Source organism: Pristiophorus japonicus, chromosome 3, assembly GCF_044704955.1.
Source record: "Pristiophorus japonicus isolate sPriJap1 chromosome 3, sPriJap1.hap1, whole genome shotgun sequence".
In the NCBI taxonomy this organism is placed as follows: domain Eukaryota; kingdom Metazoa; phylum Chordata; class Chondrichthyes; family Pristiophoridae; genus Pristiophorus; species Pristiophorus japonicus.
In genome coordinates, this window is record NC_091979.1 from 251,688,146 (window position 1) to 251,707,838 (window position 19,693).

General features: G+C 48.9%; 1 protein-coding gene across 3 annotated transcripts in view; it reads left to right on the plus strand.

Annotated features, from left to right (window-relative positions):
* rbm20 (RNA binding motif protein 20) overlaps positions 1-1,115 on the plus strand; it is a 423,896-nt gene extending 422,781 nt beyond the window's left edge. For all 3 annotated transcript variants that reach the window (XM_070876536.1, XM_070876538.1, XM_070876537.1), the window contains one exon: positions 460-1,115. In XM_070876536.1, the coding sequence (XP_070732637.1) occupies positions 460-582 (123 nt within the window). In that variant the 3' untranslated portion in view covers positions 583-1,115. The remainder of the gene's footprint in view (positions 1-459) is intronic.
* Positions 1,116-19,693: the final 18,578 nt, after the last annotated feature.

The following is a 19,693-nucleotide window of genomic DNA, read 5'->3' on the forward strand; positions in this document are numbered from 1 at the left end:
CCGGCTCCTTTTTCCAGCGCAAACCACAGGCTCCACCCCCCGAGGCGACTGGCCACGCTGCGCGGCTGCAGATTACAGCCCAAACATCGGAAAACTTCGGAGCTTTTTTTCTGGCGCATTTATTTACCTAATTAATCGGCGCAACTCTGGCAATACGCCAGAAAACGGGCTCGGGGAAAATTGAGTTCCATGAGACGGGATGTAAATATCACATTACTCTTTATGGTATTTATTTTAAAAAATGTAATATTATCTTCTAATGATGGAGCGATTGCCAATCGGAATTTAAAATGTCTGGGGATTCATTTTAAATGGATTGGGCTGTTTGAATTCCTGTGTAATCTGTATGACCGAATTATCATTAGTTTTGTGATGTGCACCATGTTTGCAGAAGTTTTATTCAAGGTCTTTTTGCAAGCACTTGTTCACATTTATGAAATTAGTTTCTTTTCATTGCAGAAGTACTTATCGCAGTTAGCCGAGGAAAGCCTGAAGGAAGGTGAAAGAGACAGAAATCCTGGAACAGAGGAAGAAGTTGGGATCATGCCACAGTTTGAAAGTAAGAAGTCTAATCCATCCTGAAACAGCCAGTTAAGATTAAACTTCAGAGTCTCCAGTATCAAAGAGCCAATGGAACCAAGACCTAGTTCTTAAGGATTGTTCCAGGATGTGGAGCATAAGTACCACACCAGGTCGATGAAGGGCTGACAGAAACAGAGAGTGAGAGAGAAAGAGAGAAAGAGTGTGAGAGTGAGAGAGAGAATGAGAGAGAGGATCCTCTCAATTACTGTACTACTTTGGAAAGACGCCTTTATCTTTAATCTTCATTGACCAGGCCAATCATATTCAGGGAATTTCTGGTTTCTAACTGTCACTGAGATCATGATTAAATGTATTGGTTTGATGAAAGAATTTTACTTGGACCATTTCATATGGGTAATTAATTTATGTCGAAATAACATGTTGCTTGATTCAAGATCAGATTATTAAAATTAGATTTTTTTCCAATTCTGTATAATTTATTAGAAGCTGCGGAAACTCTTGTTTGAAAACACTGTAAACACGTGACATAAAACTGTATTATTTAGAAAGTGATTTCAGGCAAACAGGTATGAATTTAATAAACATTTTATTTAAAGATTTACATTGATCGTTTTATTGCTAGAGACTCATGAGATCATTTTTCCAGTTTTCTCCCCCCACCCTCACCTGTTGGCATTGGTTGATGCTGGACCATGTTCCACAGGTGTCAGGAGCCCTCTGTCAACTACTCCAAAGATCATTCTTCACATATGGCCGAGACTATGAGTGCCAACAGCTTACTTGACCATATTTCTGTCACAGTCGAGTGTGATCCTGTCCTTTAAACCAAGACTCCCTTTCCGTCCTGTTCACCCATCACCCCGTGCTCGCTGACTGACATTGGCTCCAGCAAAACCTCAAATTTAAAATTCTCATGCTGGTGTTCAAATCCCTCCACAGCCTCGCCCCTCCCGTGCTCTGGAGCCTTCTGCAGCCCTACAACCCTCCGAGAACTTTGTGGGGCCGAAATTGGTGAAGGCCAAGGGCCGCCCAAAGGACTGCCGATGGCTGCCGAGATACCTGACGATACTTTGGGCAGAAGTTTCAGCAAAAAGTTCCTTGAAAGGGCGCCCGGCGGCAAAAGAGGGACTTACGCTGTCAATCTGGGCGGCAGCGGGCAGGAGCTCCAAATCTTGGTGGCAAAGGCTCTTGCCGCCCAAGTGTCACCCAGGATGGAGTCAGGCCCACGGAGGGTCGAAGAGCTGAAATGAAAAATCAATGCAAAAAAAAAAACTGGAACACCTTCAGGGGATCCCATGCAGATAAGTCGCTGTAAGAATTTGTTTTAAATGTTCACTAATCTTTTTTTGCAGGTCTTCATACCTACCGTCGGGGTTAGACCAGCCTCCACACAGCGGTCCTTCCCCCTGCTGGCGCTGACTCCCCGCGACTCCTGCCCGCACCAATCTGGCACCTCGGCAGGCGGGAGGTCACTTGCGCCACTTGACCATCCGCTGACACCAGCAGGTGGTTCCAGACAGTTCTCCCCTCCCGCCCACTCCAGACCAAGTGCAAACTGGCACAGGGCGGAACCCGGAGGAATGTCGGTCGATTTCGGCAGCAGTCGGCGGTAAGGCCGTCAATTTTCTTTAAAAGCCTATCTCTTCGAACAAGAGTTTGGTCACTTGTCCGAATATCTCCTTATGGCTTGGTGTCAAATTTTGTCCGGTTACGCTCCTATGAAGCACCTTGAGACATTTTACTACTTTGAAGGTGCTGTATAAATGCAAATTTTTAGTCGCTATAAACGATTCCATGACTCTACTTGAGTAAAAATAGAGGATTCTCTGGGTGTCCGGGCCAACATCCCTTCCATCAATCAAAAGCCACCAAAACAAAACCCGGGGGTGGGGGGAGAAATAAACACCTGAACCAAAGGAAATACAGGTGAGATAAGACCATCAGGTCCATTAATGCTCACACTATCCATTACTCCGTGCAACCTCACGCACAAGCCTCCCAACCTTGTTAGGCAAGAGTATTAAAGGATATGGAGCCAGGACAGCTAGATTGAGTTTGAGATACGGATCAGCTATGATCTCATTGAATGGCAGAACAGGCTTCAGGGGTTGAATGGCCTTCTTCTGTTCCTATGTTCCAACCAGTAGCAATGTTAACTTCTGGGGCAGGCAAAAAAAATCTTGTGGCCAATTTCAAAAACATCTGGGAAATTTCTTTCCGACTCCCTTCGGCATCGGGAAACCATAGTTACCCATGCCTCATTTCTGGATTATACATAAACTATCCCACAAACCCCCTCCATATGTCCCAATTTCTTTAGGAAGATAGGACAATATAAGTCCATAAAATAGTCATCTCCATCCATTGGGCCAGTCCCAAAGGTCACAGACATCTTACTCCATGTTACCACTGATATTCTTCAATCGCATGACTGCCAAAAATCTGCATATTCAGCATTTTCTCTTTAATACATGTAGAAGCAAATTACCAAGAATGAGGACATAGGGAGCACAGTATCCTTATGAAAATCAGTATGGCTAATATCACTGCTAAAACATATTATTTCTGACATATTGTGCATAACACTGTGGGCCCAAGTTTCCACACGCGCCTAGAACGGCGCAGTCCCGACCAGCACGCCCGTTTTTCACGCCACAAAGTGCGCCTAAAAAAATCCTCGGTATTCTCCACCTACTTACAGGTCCTGTGGCCCTCGGCGCAGCCAGCACGAGCTGTGGGGGGGGCGGAGCCAGGTCCCTGCGCTGAAAACAGTGCCGGGACCTCTGCACATGCGCGCTACAGTCGGCACGCAAGTGCAGTAGCTCCAGGCGCCGAACTGTGTGGGAGGGGCCCGAAGCACGCAGCCCCCAGCCCTGGCCGAATGGCCTCACTGGGGCTGCGTGAATAAGGCTCCTCCCACGGCCAGCTCCTGCTCCCGCCCCCCCCCCCCCCGACCAGACCCGACACCCGCTCCCCGCTGCCTCCGGACCAGACCAGACCCGACACCCGCTCCCCCCCCCCCGCCGACTGACCCGACCCGTGCTCCTGTTCACGCTCCCCGCCTCCCCGACTGGACCCGTGCTCCTGTTCCCGCTCCCCGCCCCCCCGACTGGACCCAACCCGACCCGCGCTCCTGTTCACGCTCCCCGCCTCCCCGACTGGACCCAAACCGACCCGCGCTCCCGACCCCCGACCCGACCCCCCCCCCACTGGACCCGACCCGACTCCCGCTCTCGGACTGGATCCGACCTGACCTCCCCCCCTCTCCCTCCCTCCCTCCCCCCTCTCTCTCTCTCCCTCCCCCCCTCTCTCTCCCTCCCCCCCTCTCTCCCTCCCCCCCTCTCTCCCTCCCTCTCTCTCCCCCCCTCTCTCTCCCCCCCTCTCTCTCCCCCCCTCTCTCTCCCCCCCTCTCTCTCCCCCCCTCCCTCTCTCCCTCTCTCTCTCCCCCTCTCCCTCCCTCCCCCCCTCTCTCTCCCCCCCTCTCTCTCCCTCCCTCCCTCTCTCCCTCTCTCTCTCCCCCCCTCTCCCTCTCTCTCTCTCCCCCTCTCCCTCTCTCTCTCTCCCCCCCCTCTCTCTCTCTCTTCCCCTCTCCCTCTCTCTCTCTCCCCCTCTCCCTCTTTCTCTCCCCCCCCCTCTCTCTCTCTCTCCCCTCCCCCCTCTCTCTTCCCCCCCCCTCTCTCTCTCCCCCCCCCCCTCTCTCTCTCCCCCCCCCCCTCTCTCTCTCCCTTCCCCCACCCGACCCGACCCAACCCAACCCAAACCCACCTACCTGTAAATCTGGTGCTGGGGACGGGCCCTGCCCGAAGTCTCGGGCCGGCCCGTTCAGCCTTCGGTCCCGAAAGGCTTGCCTGAAGCACTTTCACACAGGTAGGAAGATGGTTTATTTAATCTTTTCTTTGCTTATAAATGTTTATTCTGGTTGGATTTATTTGTATAATATTTGTATAAGTATAAATAAGGATTTATTATAGAATTTAATGACTTCCCTCCCCCCCCCCCCCCCCTCGTTCTGGACGCTGAATTTGTAACCTGCGCCTGATTTTTTAATGTGTAGAACAGGTTTTTTCAGTTCTACAAAAATCTTCACTTGCTCCATTCTACTTTAGTTTGGAGTATGTTTTCACTGTGGAAACTTTGAAATCAGGCGTCAGTGGCTGGACACGCCCCCTTTTGAAGAAAAAATTCTGTTCCAAAGTAGAACTGTTCTACCTGACTAGAACTGCAGAAAAAAAAATGTGGAGAATTGCGATTTCTAAGATAGTCCGTTCTCCACCAGTTGCTCCTAAAAATCATGCGCAAATCATGTGGAAACTTGGGCCCTGTATGTGGTTAAACCTTTGGAGTTCAACACATTTGATGCAGGTTTAATAACATTGCTGCTATAAATGTGTCAAAATAAGGAGCTAATGTGATGTCCATTCACCCAGTATTTCTCCCAGAAATACCTGGTGGAAGTTGTTAGTAGGCTTGGGGTAGTGGTCCCGAAATCCACAAATGAAAGGAGAGGGCTTAGTAGAGGCCTTGCCTTCCTTCAAACGGTCTCCAGACATTTATTTTTTTAGGTCTCAGCCGACAAATAATGCAACTCCTGCCGTCACCAGCCTCGATGGGCCATATGGCCTACTCCTCCTATTTCGATTTCCTATGCTCTTATGTCATAAGGTCTGTCGATGCCTCTTCAGGTGCTGCAGCAACAGTCCCTCTGCAGTCCCGCCCGATGTTTCTTGATGGGATCCCTCGTGATAGCGGGAATACCATCAGGGGCCCACTATGCATGGTTGGTGACCCCTGACCTAGGATACTGGGGTGGGGCTGTGGACGTGTTCTCAGGGTGGATGAAAGTCCTACCCTGCCAGAACCTCACCACAAAGAGGAAAATCCATCCCTCTATGTGCAGCATGCAGCGTGCGGCGGCCCGACCCGGAAATCGGCGCGGTCCCGACCTGCAAGAAACTCAGCAACTGGGGTCATTGGAGGGAGCAGCGTGCGGCTGCATACAACTGCAGGGAGCAGCGCATGCGGCTGCAGGAGGGCAACGGCTACAAAGCCAGGTCACTGATTGCAGTGCGGGCAGGCTCAACAGGAGGGGCGAAGGAGCGGCAAGAGTCCATAGAGGGAAGTGACCGGGGCCCAGGAAAGGTGTGAATCTGGGGCCCAGAAGAGGCGAGGGCCCAGGGGCAGCATGGACCAGCCCACACTGCTATATGTGTGCGCGCTCGGTCTGTGCAGCAGAGCTGGTCTCCAGTTAATCTTGGGTAATCTTTGCCACTGGACCAAGATCGAGCTCTGTCAAGCCCGTGTGGTGGCTGGTGTGCAACGGCCACCACACATTAAAAATATCCAAGCACAGGCATCGTTCCCCCCCCTTCAGGATGTAGTTCGGGATTTGAAATATTAGGTCCTTCATTGAAACACCTGTGAACTCAACCCTTTTTGGCGTGGAAGCAAGTCATCCTCGCTTTGAGGGTCTGCTTATGATGATGATGTGTATATTATAAGCACAGGTTATTGCTATTCTCTATAACACATGGGAGGTAAACCATAAGGGCCTAGAAATTGGGTCACGCCTGAATTGGATTGCAATGCCCATGCAGTGGATGCTGCACACCTCTAACATAAGAACATAAGAATTAGGAACAGGAGTAGGCCATCTAGCCCCTCGAGCCTGCTCCGCCATTCAACAAGATCATGGCTGATCTGGCCGTGGACTCAGCTCCACTTACCCGCCCACTCCCCGTAACCCTTAATTCCCTTACTGGTTAAAAATCTATCTATCTGTGATTTGAATACATTCAATGAGCTAGCCTCAACTGCTTCCTTGGGCAGAGAATTCCACAGATTCACAACCCTCTGGGAGAAGAAATTCCTTCTCAACTCGGTTTTAAAATGGCTCCCCCGTATTTTGAGGCTGTGCCCCCTAGTTCTAGTCTCCCCGACCAGTGGAAACAACCTCTCTGCCTCTATCTTGTTTATCCCTTTCATGATTTTAAATGTTTCTATAAGATCACCGCTCATCCTTCTGAACTCCAACGAGTAAAGACCCAGTCTACTCAATCTATCATCATAAGGTAACCCCCTCCTCTCCGGAATCAGCCAAGTGAATCGTCTCTGTACCCCCTCCAAAGCTAGTATATCCTTCCTCAAGTAAGGTGACCAAAACTGTACGCAGTACTCCAGGTGCGGCCTCACCAATACCCTGTACAGTTGCAGCAGGACCTCCCTGCTTTTGTACTCCATCCCTCTCACAATGAAGGCCAACATTCCGTTCGCCTTCCTGATTACCTGCTGCACCTGCAAACTAACTTTTTGGAATTCATGCACAAGGAAGTGGCCGCAATGTTGTGGTACCGGCTGGTCACTTTGACCCCTCCCCCTGCGTTTGTCGCCAAGATACAGAAGAAGCTGGTGGACTTCTTCTGGAACAACAGGAAGCACTGGGTCTCTGCCGCGGTCCTGAGTCTCCCGCTCGAGGAGGGCGGTCAGTCGTTGGTGTGCATCAGCGCCCAGCTCGCGACTTTCCGTCTTCAGACCCTGCAGAGATACCTTTACGTCGAGCCCCCTCCTAGGTGGTGTGCTCTGGCGAGGTATTTCTTCCGCCAGCAGCGCGACCTCAATTATGACACGCAGCTCCTGTTTGTGAACTTGGGGGGTGCCAGGACCGCCCTCCGGGAGCTGCCTGTCTTTTACAGGGAACTCATCAGGGTCTGGAACAAAGTCTCCACCAAGCGCAGCTCTCCGCCGGCTGGAGTGGCGGCCGTCCTGCAGGAGCCGCTGCTCGGGAATCCGTACCTCCACGGCCGAGGTTTCATGTGGCGGTCGGAAGAGAGGGCTGTGGCTGGTGAGGTGACCAGGGTCAGGGACCTGCTCGATGGCGGAGGAGCGGGCTGGATGGCGCCAGACACGCTGGCGCGGCGCCTAAACTCTGCCAACGTCCGCCACGCGGCCGATGCCATCGAGTCGCTAAAAACAGCTCTGGGCCCTGACTCCGTTAGGTGCATCGAGGAGGCTCAAGCACGTGGGGAGATCCCATCCGAACTGACCCCCGTCCGGACGGAATTCCTCATCGGCGCCAAACCCCGGAACCTCCCTCGGGGGCCGGCGCCTCACAACTTGAGCCGCCTCGGGGAAATCCCCTCCGTGCCTTTCAGTTCCGCGCGGAGGGGTTTCCTGTACGGGCTGCTCCTGCACACCCTCAACTTTGCCATCCTCGCCGGCCGTCCGGACACGCCATGGCGTACCATCTTGCCGTCCGGAGGAGGCGGGGGTCCCCGATGGAGGGCACTCTACGCAGGGGTCCTCCCACTATTCATCGGGGACTTGGCCTGGAGGGTGGTGCACGGAGCAGTGCCGTGCAACAAATTTTTAAGCCGGTTCACGGACTCCCAGGCCGCCTGCAATTTCTGCGGTCTGGAGGAGTCCGTGTTCCATGTTTTTATTGAGTGCACGAGGTTGCAGCCCCTGTTCCATTATTTGAAGGGGCTGCTCCTGAAATTCTGGCTGCACTTCAGTCCCACTCTCCTGATCTTTGGGCACCCTGTGCGGAGGGGAGCGGGTAGGTCCGAAGGCCTCCTCGTAGGACTGCTCCTGGGCATGGCCAAGGGTGCCATCAGCCGGTCGAGGGGGTCGTTCAACCTGACTGCCTGCCTCTCTTCCGCTCTTACATCCGGTCCAGGGTGTCCTTGGAGATGGAGCACGCGGAGTCCACCGGTACGCTCGCGGCCTTCCGCGAAAGGTGGCCACCGGAGGGACTGGAGTGCATCATCACGCCCGGCAACCAAATTTTAATTTGATTTTACGTTTTTAAGTTTAATTTGTTTTAATTGCCGGTGCTTTTAGTGTCCCCCTCCCCTTTTGTAGGGGGCACTGGGGAAAATTGTGATTTTAGTGCCCAAAAAAAAACAAAAAAAGAAAAACACAAAAAAAAAAGGGGGAAAAAAAAAGGGCCTTGTAAATGTCTGGAGTGTCACCCAGGTCGGGTGGCACCGTTTAATGTTTTATGTTTTGCAGGTGAATTCCAAAAAGAGTTTCATGCACAAGGAAGTGGCCGCAATGTTGTGGTACCGGCTGGTCACTTTGACCCCTCCCCCTGCGTTTGTCGCCAAGATACAGAAGAAGCTGGTGGACTTCTTCTGGAACAACAGGAAGCACTGGATCTCTGCCGCGGTCCTGAGTCTCCCGCTTGAGGAGGGCGGTCAGTCGTTGGTGTGCGTCAGCGCCCAGCTCGCGACTTTCCGTCTTCAGACCCTGCAGAGATACCTTTACGTCGAGCCCCCTCCTAGGTGGTGTGCTCTGGCGAGGTATTTCTTCCGCCAGCAGCGCGACCTCAATTATGACACGCAGCTCCTGTTTGTGAACTTGGGGGGTGCCAGGACCACCCTCCGGGAGCTGCCTGTCTTTTACAGGGAACTCATCAGGGTCTGGAACAAAGTCTCCACCAAGCGCAGCTCTCCGCCGGCTGGAGTGGCGGCCGTCCTGCAGGAACCGCTGCTCGGGAATCCGTACCTTCACGGCCGAGGTTTCATGTGGCGGTCGGAAGAGAGGGCTGTGGCTGGTGAGGTGACCAGGGTCAGGGACCTGCTCGATGGCGGAGGAGCGGGCTGGATGGCGCCAGACACGCTGGCGCGGTGCCTAAATTCTGCCAACGTCCGCCACGCGGCCGATGCCATCGAGTCGCTAAAAACAGCTCTGGGCCCTGACTCCGTTAGGTGCATCGAGGAGGCTCAAGCACGTGGGGAGATTCCGTCCGAACTGACCCCCGTCCGGACGGAATTCCTCATCGGCGCCAAACCCCGGAACCTCCCTCGGGGGCCGGCGCCTCACAACTTGAGCCGCCTCGGGGAAATCCCCTCCGTGCCTTTCAGTTCCGCGCGGAGGGGTTTCCTGTACGGGCTGCTCCTGCACACCCTCAACTTTGCCATCCTCGCCGGCCGTCCGGACACGCCATGGCGTACCATCTTGCCGTCCGGAGGAGGCGGGGGTCCCCGATGGAGGGCACTCTACGCAGGGGTCCTCCCACTATTCATCGGGGACTTGGCCTGGAGGGTGGTGCACGGAGCAGTGCCGTGCAACAAATTTTTAAGCCGGTTCACGGACTCCCAGGCCGCCTGCAATTTCTGCGGTCTGGAGGAGTCCGTGTTCCATGTTTTTATTGAGTGCACGAGGTTGCAGCCCCTGTTCCATTATTTGAAGGGGCTGCTCCTGAAATTCTGGCTGCACTTCAGTCCCACTCTCCTGATCTTTGGGCACCCTGTGCGGAGGGGAGCGGGTAGGTCCGAAGGCCTCCTCGTAGGACTGCTCCTGGGCACGGCCAAGGGTGCCATCAGCCGGTCCAGGCAGCGGGCGGTCGAGGGGGTCGTTCAACCTGACTGCCTGCCTCTCTTCCGCTCTTACATCCGGTCCAGGGTGGTCCTTGGAGATGGAGCACGCGGTGTCCACCGGTACGCTCGCGGCCTTCCGCGAGAGGTGGGCACCGGAGGGACTGGAGTGCATCATCACGCCCGGCAACCAAATTTTAATTTGATTTTATGTTTTAAAGTTTAATTTGTTTTCATTGCTGGTGCTTTTAGTGTCCCCCTTCCCTTTTATAGGGGGCACTGGGGAAAATTGTGAATTTAGTGCCCAAAAAAAAAGAAAGAAAAAAACAAAAAAAAACACAAAAAAAAGGGGGAGAAAAAAAGGGCCTTGTAAATGTCTGGAGTGTCACCCAGGTCGGGTGGCACAGTTTAATGTTTTATGTTTTGCAGGTGGACTCCGAAAAGAGTTTCATGCACAAGGAAACCAAATTTTAATTTGATTTTACGTTTTTTAAGTTTAATTTGTTTTAATTGCCGGTGCTTTTAGTGTCCCCCTTCCCTTTTATAGGGGGCACTGGGGAAAATTGTGATTTTAGTGCCCAAAAAAAAAAAAACAACAAAAAAGAAAAACACAAAAAAAAAAACAAAAAAAAAAGTGGAAAAAAAAAAAAGGGCCTTGTAAATGTCTGGTGTGTCACCCAGGTTGGGTGGCACCGTTTAATGTTTTTTGTTTTGCAGATGAACTCCAAAAAGAGTTTCATGCACAAGGAGGCACCGGAGGGACTGGAGTGCATCATCACGCCCGGCAACCAAATTTTAATTTGATTTTACGTTTTAAAGTTTAATTTGTTTTAATTGCCGGTGCTTTTAGTGTCCCCCTCTCCTTTTATAGGGGGCACTGGAAAAAGGAAAAAATTTGATTTTAGTGCCCCAAAAAAAAAAAAAAAAAAGGGCCTTGTAAATGTCTGGTGTGTCATCCAGGTCGGGTGGCACGGATACATGTTTTATGTTTTGCAGGTAGACTCTAAAAGAGTTTCATGCACAAGGACCCCCAGGTCCCTCTGCACCGCAGCGTGTTGTAATTTCTCCCCATTCAAATAATATTCCCTTTTACTGTTTTTTTTTCCCAAGGTGGATGACCTCACATTTTCCGACATTGTATTCCATCTGCCAAACCTTAGCCCATTCGCTTAACCTATCTAAATCTCTTTGCAGCCTCTCTGTGTCCTCTACACAACCCGCTTTCCCACTAATCTTTGTGTCATCTGCAAATTTTGTTACACTACACTCTGTCCCCTCTTCCAGGTCATCTATGTATATTGTAAACAGTTGTGGTCCCAGCATTGATTCCTGTGGCACACCACTAACCATCGATTGCCAACCCGAAAAGGACCCATTTATCCCGACTCTCTGCTTTCTGTTAGTTAGCCAATTCTCTATCCATGCTAATACATTTCCTCTGACTCTGCGTAGCTTTATCTTCTGCAGTAACCTTTTGTGTGGCACCTTATCGAATGCCTTTTGGAAATCCAAATACACCACATCCATCGGCCGGCGGCAGAACCATGGCAAATTGGTTCATCAGCCTCATTAGGATAGCACCCGCAATCTGTGGGAGTTATTGGTGGCCCCAGAGGCAACTTGTTGTTCACAGGGGGAGGCTGCAAGGTTGGCCACCTCAGACGCCAGTTGAGAAGAATGCAAGGGGCAGGTATTCGGCAGGGGGGCTAGAGGTGGCTGGCAGTGACCCGTGGTTTTAATGTGGACCAGTAGAAGCATTGTTGCTCCTCTTGTCTCCACAATGAGATGAATAAAAACATTAAACTTACCTTTTGTGTGGCAGCCTCCAGCGGTCCCTTTAAGGACCCTTGGTTTGATTGCTGGGCGCTGTTGGACTGCTTTCTTGCTCCTTTTTATTTTATTGCTTTAAACGTCAGATTACACACACACACTCAGTTGCAGTAATGGCAGGATCAGGTCTTTATTTAAATTTCATACTACACAAAAACCAGTATGAAAGTTACTGAGACACACACCCTAATTCTAGTGTATGTTGCTCAAACAGTGTTCACTCACATCTCTTATACAAAATGTTGCCTTTGAACTCTACATTCTATGCACACTATCAATAAGTCATGGTACATCAAAGGTGCATACATGTACTAACAGAATGACAGCTACTCAACCTCCTGAAATTGGTTTATTGCCGCAATCAACTCTTATGCTGAATTTTATTACTGTAACACAGGTGACCAAATTGACACAATCTAATATGGCTGAATGACTCTCGCACCTTCTAGCATCTTCTTTCCTGTGGAGATGTCCTCTGCTTCGATCTCGTACCCAATTTACAACCCATGTTCATCAGAAAGCTGCTTGAACTTTTAACCAAGCATGTGTTATCTCACAAACTGCGCAGAGCGAACAGCGAGGTATTCGAATAATAAGGGCTTTCGCTCCCACAAGTGCCTGAAAAAATTGACTGCAGCATGCTATCGTCAATCGTAGAGCAATTTATCAGAGGGGCCTGAAACAGGTGTTAGGCTCTCAACTTGCACATGCAATGGGTATAATGCTAGTTTAAGGTGCGCATCCTAGACTCCACTGAGCAGCCCGATTCAATATGGTGGGCAGTGCACTTCCTGCATACCACCCGCCATATTGGTCCTTTAGGTGCCCATTTTAGGCCAAGAAAGTGGATGCAGCATGATTGAATTTTTTGGCTAATATCACTGTAATTCAAATAAAGCATTACAGTAGCAGCTGAGTTCATCCACAGCAGGTTACCTCCAATAGTGTCCACCATGATACATGTCAACATCAAACAAACCTAACCCCATTCAGAATAAGCCAATTTCATAAGCTATCTATGTAGAGCTATGAATAACTGCGGTAGGAGTGTATTTCAAATCAATAACACATCTCAGACGATACTGGGAGGTTAACAACATTAACTGAATCCCTTGATGTACTACTGCCTTCAATCATACTTCAAAATATGTGTTCATCTACATAATCCTGATGTGGTGCCATACTTTCCAATGTTATGCAGCAAACATGGCTCAGGCTCACTGGCCCGTCCTGCCATTTAACACTTAAGATAATAACTGCTATTAAATGCTGTCACATGATAAAATAAATGCTGCCACCATAGGGACACCAGCACGACAGCATGATGATGGAGACCTTTTGTGGTCCCTTGATGGATCCCTTGGGGTCCAATAGATATGTATTGATGGTGGTGTTTAGACAAGTCACACATCTCAAATTTATTAGAATTATTACTTTAGATGAATAGATGAGTGTAAGGTAGTGACTATTAGTTGAGTAGATAATGGAAAGTAAAGAGCAGTCTAAGTGGGCAGTTGGACCTACAGCATTCCTCAGGAATTGATTCTGTGACTTCTTATATTATTAATGACCTTGAGGCAGATATTCTGAGCAGAACAACAAAGTCTGTGGATGGTCTCAAGTTTTGTGAGAAGGTGGAATATTGTGACGAAGGTTGTGGCAAAGAAATCTATAGCCAATTGACAAGCAAGAAGACCAATATCTAATAGCATTTAATATTGCGAGATACATGCTGTTGGGATTGGTACTGAAGTACCAGGACACAAAGTCAATAACACAGTAGCAACTTTTACACGGAAAACATTTCACAAATTGGCTTCTAAACTTTCAAAATATTTTAGCCCAACCAAATGTCAGTAGTCTGTGGCTATTGAACTATTGTGAATCACATTTGTAGTAGAATGTAGCTAAATTACAGAGAATTTTAATCAGCAATAACTGATTCCTTTTTAATAGCCTTCAGCCAATACTGCAGCACAATAATTAAGATAACAAAAGTTCTTGACAGTTGCACTGCAGCAGTGATAGGAAATCGAAACCAAGTACAAAAGGTCAAACCACAAACTGCCTTGTTTGATATTTTGGTCTTCTACGTATTGCTAACTTTTTGTTTGCCAAGCAGTACTTTCACAAAAAAAGACGTCGGCTTAAACATTACCAGTGATGTGGTGCAGGGTATTACTGCCCCAAAGTTCTGTGACTGTGCCGTGGAATAGTGAGATATGGATTTTCACCTGCACTTGTTCCCATTGCTAAGTGTCTGACTTTAGTGGTGCTGCTGTGAGGGTGTGCCCTCCAATCCAGGTTAATGTTAATTCTCCACATTTTGTACACTTTACAACAATGTTGTTAACTTTTTATTGAAGGCCACAATCCAAAGCAGAGTCTTGATTGAGAGCTTTTCTCAGTGCAAATCAAACATACTGTATCATTAAAGGGGTTGATAGGGTAGATAGAGAGAAATTCATTCCTCTGGTGGGGGGAGTGCAGGACAAGGGGCATAACCTTAAAATTAGAGCTAGGCCATTCAGGGGTGAAGTCAGGAAGCACTTATTCACACAAAGGGTAGTGGACATCAGGAACTCTTTCCCTCAAAAAGCTATTGATGGCTGGGTGGGGGTGGGGGGCTGGTGTCAATTGAAAATTTCAAAACTGAGATTGATAGCTTTTGGTTGGCAAGGGTATCAAGCGAATCAGGGCGGGCAGATTAGGATGACCATATGTCCCTGTTTCCCGGGGACAGTTCCCGGATGAGCTACTGTGTCCTCGGGCAAATATTGTCCCCAAAAAAGTCAACCAGTTCAGGAAACTCATCCCCGAATAAAATGTTCAGTGATTATAATTAGTTACTTCAGGGGCGGCCGATGTTTACAGTCAACAACATAAGAACATAAGAAATAGGACCAGGAGTAGGCCATATGGCCCCTCGTGCCTGTTCCGCCATTCAATAAGATCATGGCTGATCCGATCATGGACTCAGCTCCACTTCCCTGCCCGCTTCCCATAACCCCTTATCCCCTTATTGTTTAAGAAACTGTCTATTTCTGTCTTAAATTTATTCAATGTCCCAGCTTCCACAGCTCTCTGAGGCAGCGAATTCCATAGATTTACAACTCTCTGAGAGAAGAAATTTCTCCTCGTCTCTGTTTTAAGTGAACGGCTCCTTATTCTAAGATCATGCCTTTAGTTCTAGTCTCCCGCATCAGTGGAAACATCCTCTCTGCATCCACCTTGTCAAGCCCTCGCATAATCTTATACATTTCGATAAGATCACCTCTCATGCTTCTGTATTCCAATGAGTAGAGGCCCAATTTACTCAACCTTTCCTCTTAAGTCAACCCCCTCAACTCCGGAATCAACTTAGTGAACCTTCTCTGAACTGCCTCCAAAGCAAGTATATCCTTTTGTAAAAATGGAAACCAAAATTGCATGCAGTATTCAAGGTGTGGCCTCACCAATACCCTGCATAGCTGTAGCAAGACTTCCCTGCTTTTAAACTCCATCCCCTTTGCAATAAAGGCCAAGATTCCATTTTGCTGTACCTGCATACTATCCTTTTGTGTTTCATGCACAAGTACCCCCAGGTCCTGCTGTACTGCAGCAGTTTGCAATCTTTCTCCATTTAAATAATAATTTGCTCTTTGATTTTTTTTCTGCCAAAGTGCATGACCTCACACTTTCCAACATTATACTCCATCTGCCAAATTTTTGCCCACTCACTTAGCCTATCTATGTCCTTTGCAGATTTTTTGTGTCCTCCTCACACCTTGCTTTTCCTCCCATCTTTGTATCGTCAGCAAACTTGGCTACGTTACACTCAGTCCCTTCTTTCAAGTCGTTAATATAGATTGTAAATAGTTGGGGTCCCAGCACTGATTCCTGCAGCACCCCACTAGTTACTGATTGCCAATCAGAGAATGAACCATTGATGCCAACTCTCTGTTTTCAGTTAGTTAGCCAATCCTCTATCCATGCTAATATATTACCCCCAACCCTGTGAACTTTTATCTTGTGCAGTAACCTTTTATGTGGCACCTTGTCAAATGCCTTCTGGAAGTCCAAATACACCACATCCACTGGTTTCCCTTTATCCACCCTGCTCGTTACATCCTCAAAGAATTCCAGCAAATTTGTCAAACATGACTTGCCCTTCATAAATCCATGCTGACTCTGCCTGACTGAATTTTGCTTTTCCAAATGTCCTGCTACTGCTTCTTTAATAATGGACTCCAACATTTTCCCAAACACAGATGTTAGGCGAACTGGTCTATAGTTTCCTGCTTTTTGTCTGCCTCCTTTTTTAAATAGGGGCATTACATTTGCAGTTTTCCAATCTGCTGGAACCTCCCCAGAATCCAGGGAATTTTGGTAAATTACAACCAAGGCATCCACAATCCCTACCACTACTTCTCTTAAGACCCTAGGATGCAAGCCATCAGGTCCAGGAGTTTTATCTGCCTTTAGGCCCATTACTTTACTGAGTACCACCTCCTTAGTGATTGTGATTGTGTTAAGTTCCTCCCCTCCTATGGCCCCTTGACTATCCGCTGTTGGAATATTGTTCGTGTCCTCTACCGTAAATCATAGGCAGTCCCTCGAAACGAGGATGATTTGCTTTCACGGCAAAAAGGGATGAGTTCACAGGTGTTTCAATGAAGGACCTAATATTTCAGATCCTGAAGGGTGGAAGATAGCTGTGCTTGGATTTTTTAATGTGTGGTGGCCGTTGCACACCAGCCACCACACGGGCTTGACAGAGTTAGGCCTTGGTCCCGGGGCAAGGATTACCCAAGACTAACTGGAGACCTGCTGTGCTGCACGGACCTAGTGCGCACACATATCGCAGTGTGGGCCGGCCCGTGCTGCCCCTGGGCTCTCGCCTCTTCTGGGCCCGTAAAGACTGCCCACCGTATTGCCAACCGGGGTGACTACTGATTGACGGCGGAACATAAGAGCAGGAGTAGGCCATACGGCCCCTCGAGACTGCTCCACTATTTAATACAATCATGGCTGGTCTGATCATGGACACAGGTCCACTTCCCTACCTGCTCCCCATAACCCCTTATTCCCTTATCGGTTAAGAAACTGTCTGTCTCTGACCAATCAAAGCAGGGGGGAAATTGAGCTGCATCTACGCCATAAATAAATTAGACGAATAAAGTGCGGCCAGAGGTGGGATTATCCGGTGAAAGATGGAGGGCAAGTGGGTGTTGTACTTGTGAAAGAGCAGAATATGAATGGAGCAAAGACAACATGCCAAATTTAAGAAAGTAAGTTTATTTAACCGGTATCTTTTAAGTACATGGATATGTTGTGTTCTTACTAATTGAGGTGCTTTACTTAACCTTTAGTTCTAAAGAACTCTGGTACCCAAAAATGCATTTATTTTCATAGATGCTAATTGAGCTGTTTGTTTTTGTCATGTATTCAACTAGCATTGTAACCCATGTATAATCTGACCTAAGTTGTACACTGTGAGAACAATGACCACTAGGTGGGAGACACTCCTAACCTGAACCTTCAGGTATAAAAGGGGAAGCTCCACCCACCTTCATCACTTGAGTGCTAAGGAATAAAGGACAGGTCACAGACTGACCTTCTCTCAAGCATGGGCCTCGTGTCCATTTATACTGTATAGCAAGGACGTATCAATGGTGACGAGAAACTGAGATTTAAACCACGTGAGCATGACTACTAGCAGAACAGACGAGAGGTACTGTGTTAAGGAATGGTTGGGACAGAGATTCAACATTGTTAAAACAGCCCACAGTTCTCCAGGCAGACAAGGGCAATTGGGCATGCCCCAACATGTAGTCGAACCCAGAGGGGGAGCTCGACAGAGACAATGGCAAGCTGAACAGCGATTCACGCCATTGCAAGGGACAATGCGGCCAGTAATGGGTCCATCAACACCTGTTAATGGCGCATTCAAGGACAGTCACAGGGGCAGTCAGGGACGATCGACTGGCAAGGGACATTTTGTTTCAAACAACAGCTCATGTTGGAGGCGTGGAGGCACACACTCAGCCGGAGTTTGCAGAGATGAGCAAAATACCTGCAGAAATTGAAGAAGTGAACGCTGGGGGAAATCGCTGGAAGCTGAAGTTCAGCAAGTTCATGTGGAGCACGTATACAGTTCATACACCAGGACGCCACCGATAATGATGAAAGTGCTCCTCAATCGCATCCCAGTATCAATGGAGCTAGACACGTGGGCCAGCCAGTCCCTGATGGGTATCAAACAGTTCGAAAAGTTGTGGGCGTCCAAGGCCAGGAGACCAAAATTATCGCCGATTGACGCACAGCTACGAACTTACACAAAGCAGATCATTCCGGTGCTAGGCAGCGCCACGGTAGTCGTGACCCACAAAGATTCGGAGAACAGGTTGCCACTCTGGATTGTCCCAGGGGACGGTCCCGCACTACTGGGGAGGAGCCTCCAGCTCCTGACAGACCGCGTTGCGGAGTTGGAGCTGAGGGTGGATTCACTCTGGAGCATCCACGATGCTGAGAATGATGTGAGTATCACGTGTAGCGAGTTGGTCGTACCACAGGGAAAGGGTCCACAGCCAGATAGGGAATGGAAGACCAACAGGAAGAGCAGTGCAAGGAAGGTAGTGCAGGAGTCCCCTGTGGTCATCCCCCTGCAAAACAGATACACTGCTTTGGGTACTGTTGAGGGGGATGACTCATCAGGGGAGGGCAGCAGCAGCCAAGTTCATGGCACCGTGGCTGGCTCTGCTGCACAGGAGGGCAGGAAAAAGAGTGGGAGAGCAATAGTGATTGGGGATTCAATGGTGAGGGGAATAGATAGGCGTTTCTCCGGCCGCAACCGAGACTCCAGGATGGTATGTTGCCTCCCTGGTGCAAGGGTCAAGGATGTCTCGGAGCGGGTGCAGGACATTCTAAAAAGGGAGGGAGAACAGCCAGTTGTCGTGGTGCACATTGGTACCAACGACATAGGTAAAAAGAAGGATGAGGTCCTACGAAACGAATTTAAGGAGCTAGGAGCTAAATTAAAAAGTAGGACCTCAAAAGTAGTAATCTCGGGATTGCTACCAGTGCCACGTGATAGTCAGAGTAGGAATCGCAGGATAGCGCAGATGAATACGTGGCTTGAGCAGTGGTGCAACAGGGAGGGATTCAAATTCCTGGGGCATTGGAACCGGTTCTGGGGGAGGTGGGACCATTACAAACCGGACGGTCTGCACCTGGGCAGGACCGGAACCAATGTCCTAGGGGGAGTGTTTGCTAGTACTGTTGGGGAGGATTTAAACTAATATGGCAGGGGGATGGGAACCAATGCAGGGAGACAGAGGGAAACAAAAAGGAGGCAAAAGCAAAAGACAGAAAGGAGATGAGGAAAAGTGGAGGGCAGAGAACAAAAAGGGCCACTGTACAGCAAAATTCTAAAAGGACAAAGGGTGTTAAAAGAACAAGCCTGAAGGCTTTGTGTCTTAATTCAAGGAGTATCCGCAATAAGGTGGATGAATTAACTGTGCAAATAGATGTTAACAAATATGATGTGATTGGGATTACGGAGACGTGGCTCTAGGATGATCAGGGCTGGGAACTCAACATCCAGGGGTATTCAACATTCAGGAAAGATAGAATAAAAGGAAAAGGAGGTGGGGTAGCATTGCTGGTTAAGGAGCAAATTAAGGCAATAGTTCGGAAGGACATTAGCTTGGATGATGTGGAATCTATATGGGTAGAGCTGCAGAATACCAAAGGACAAAAAACGTTAGTGGGAGTTGTGTACAGACCTCCAAACAGTAGTAGTGATGTTGGGGAGGGCATCAAACATGAAATTAGGGGTGCGTGCAATAAAGGTGCAGCAGTTATAATGGGTGACTTTAATATGCACATAGATTGGGTTAACCAAACTGGAAGCAATACGGTAGAGGAGGATTTCCTGGAGTGCATAAGGGATGGTTTTTTAGACCAATATGTCGAGGAACCAACGAGGGGGGAGGCCATCTTAGACTGGGTGTTGTGTAATGAGA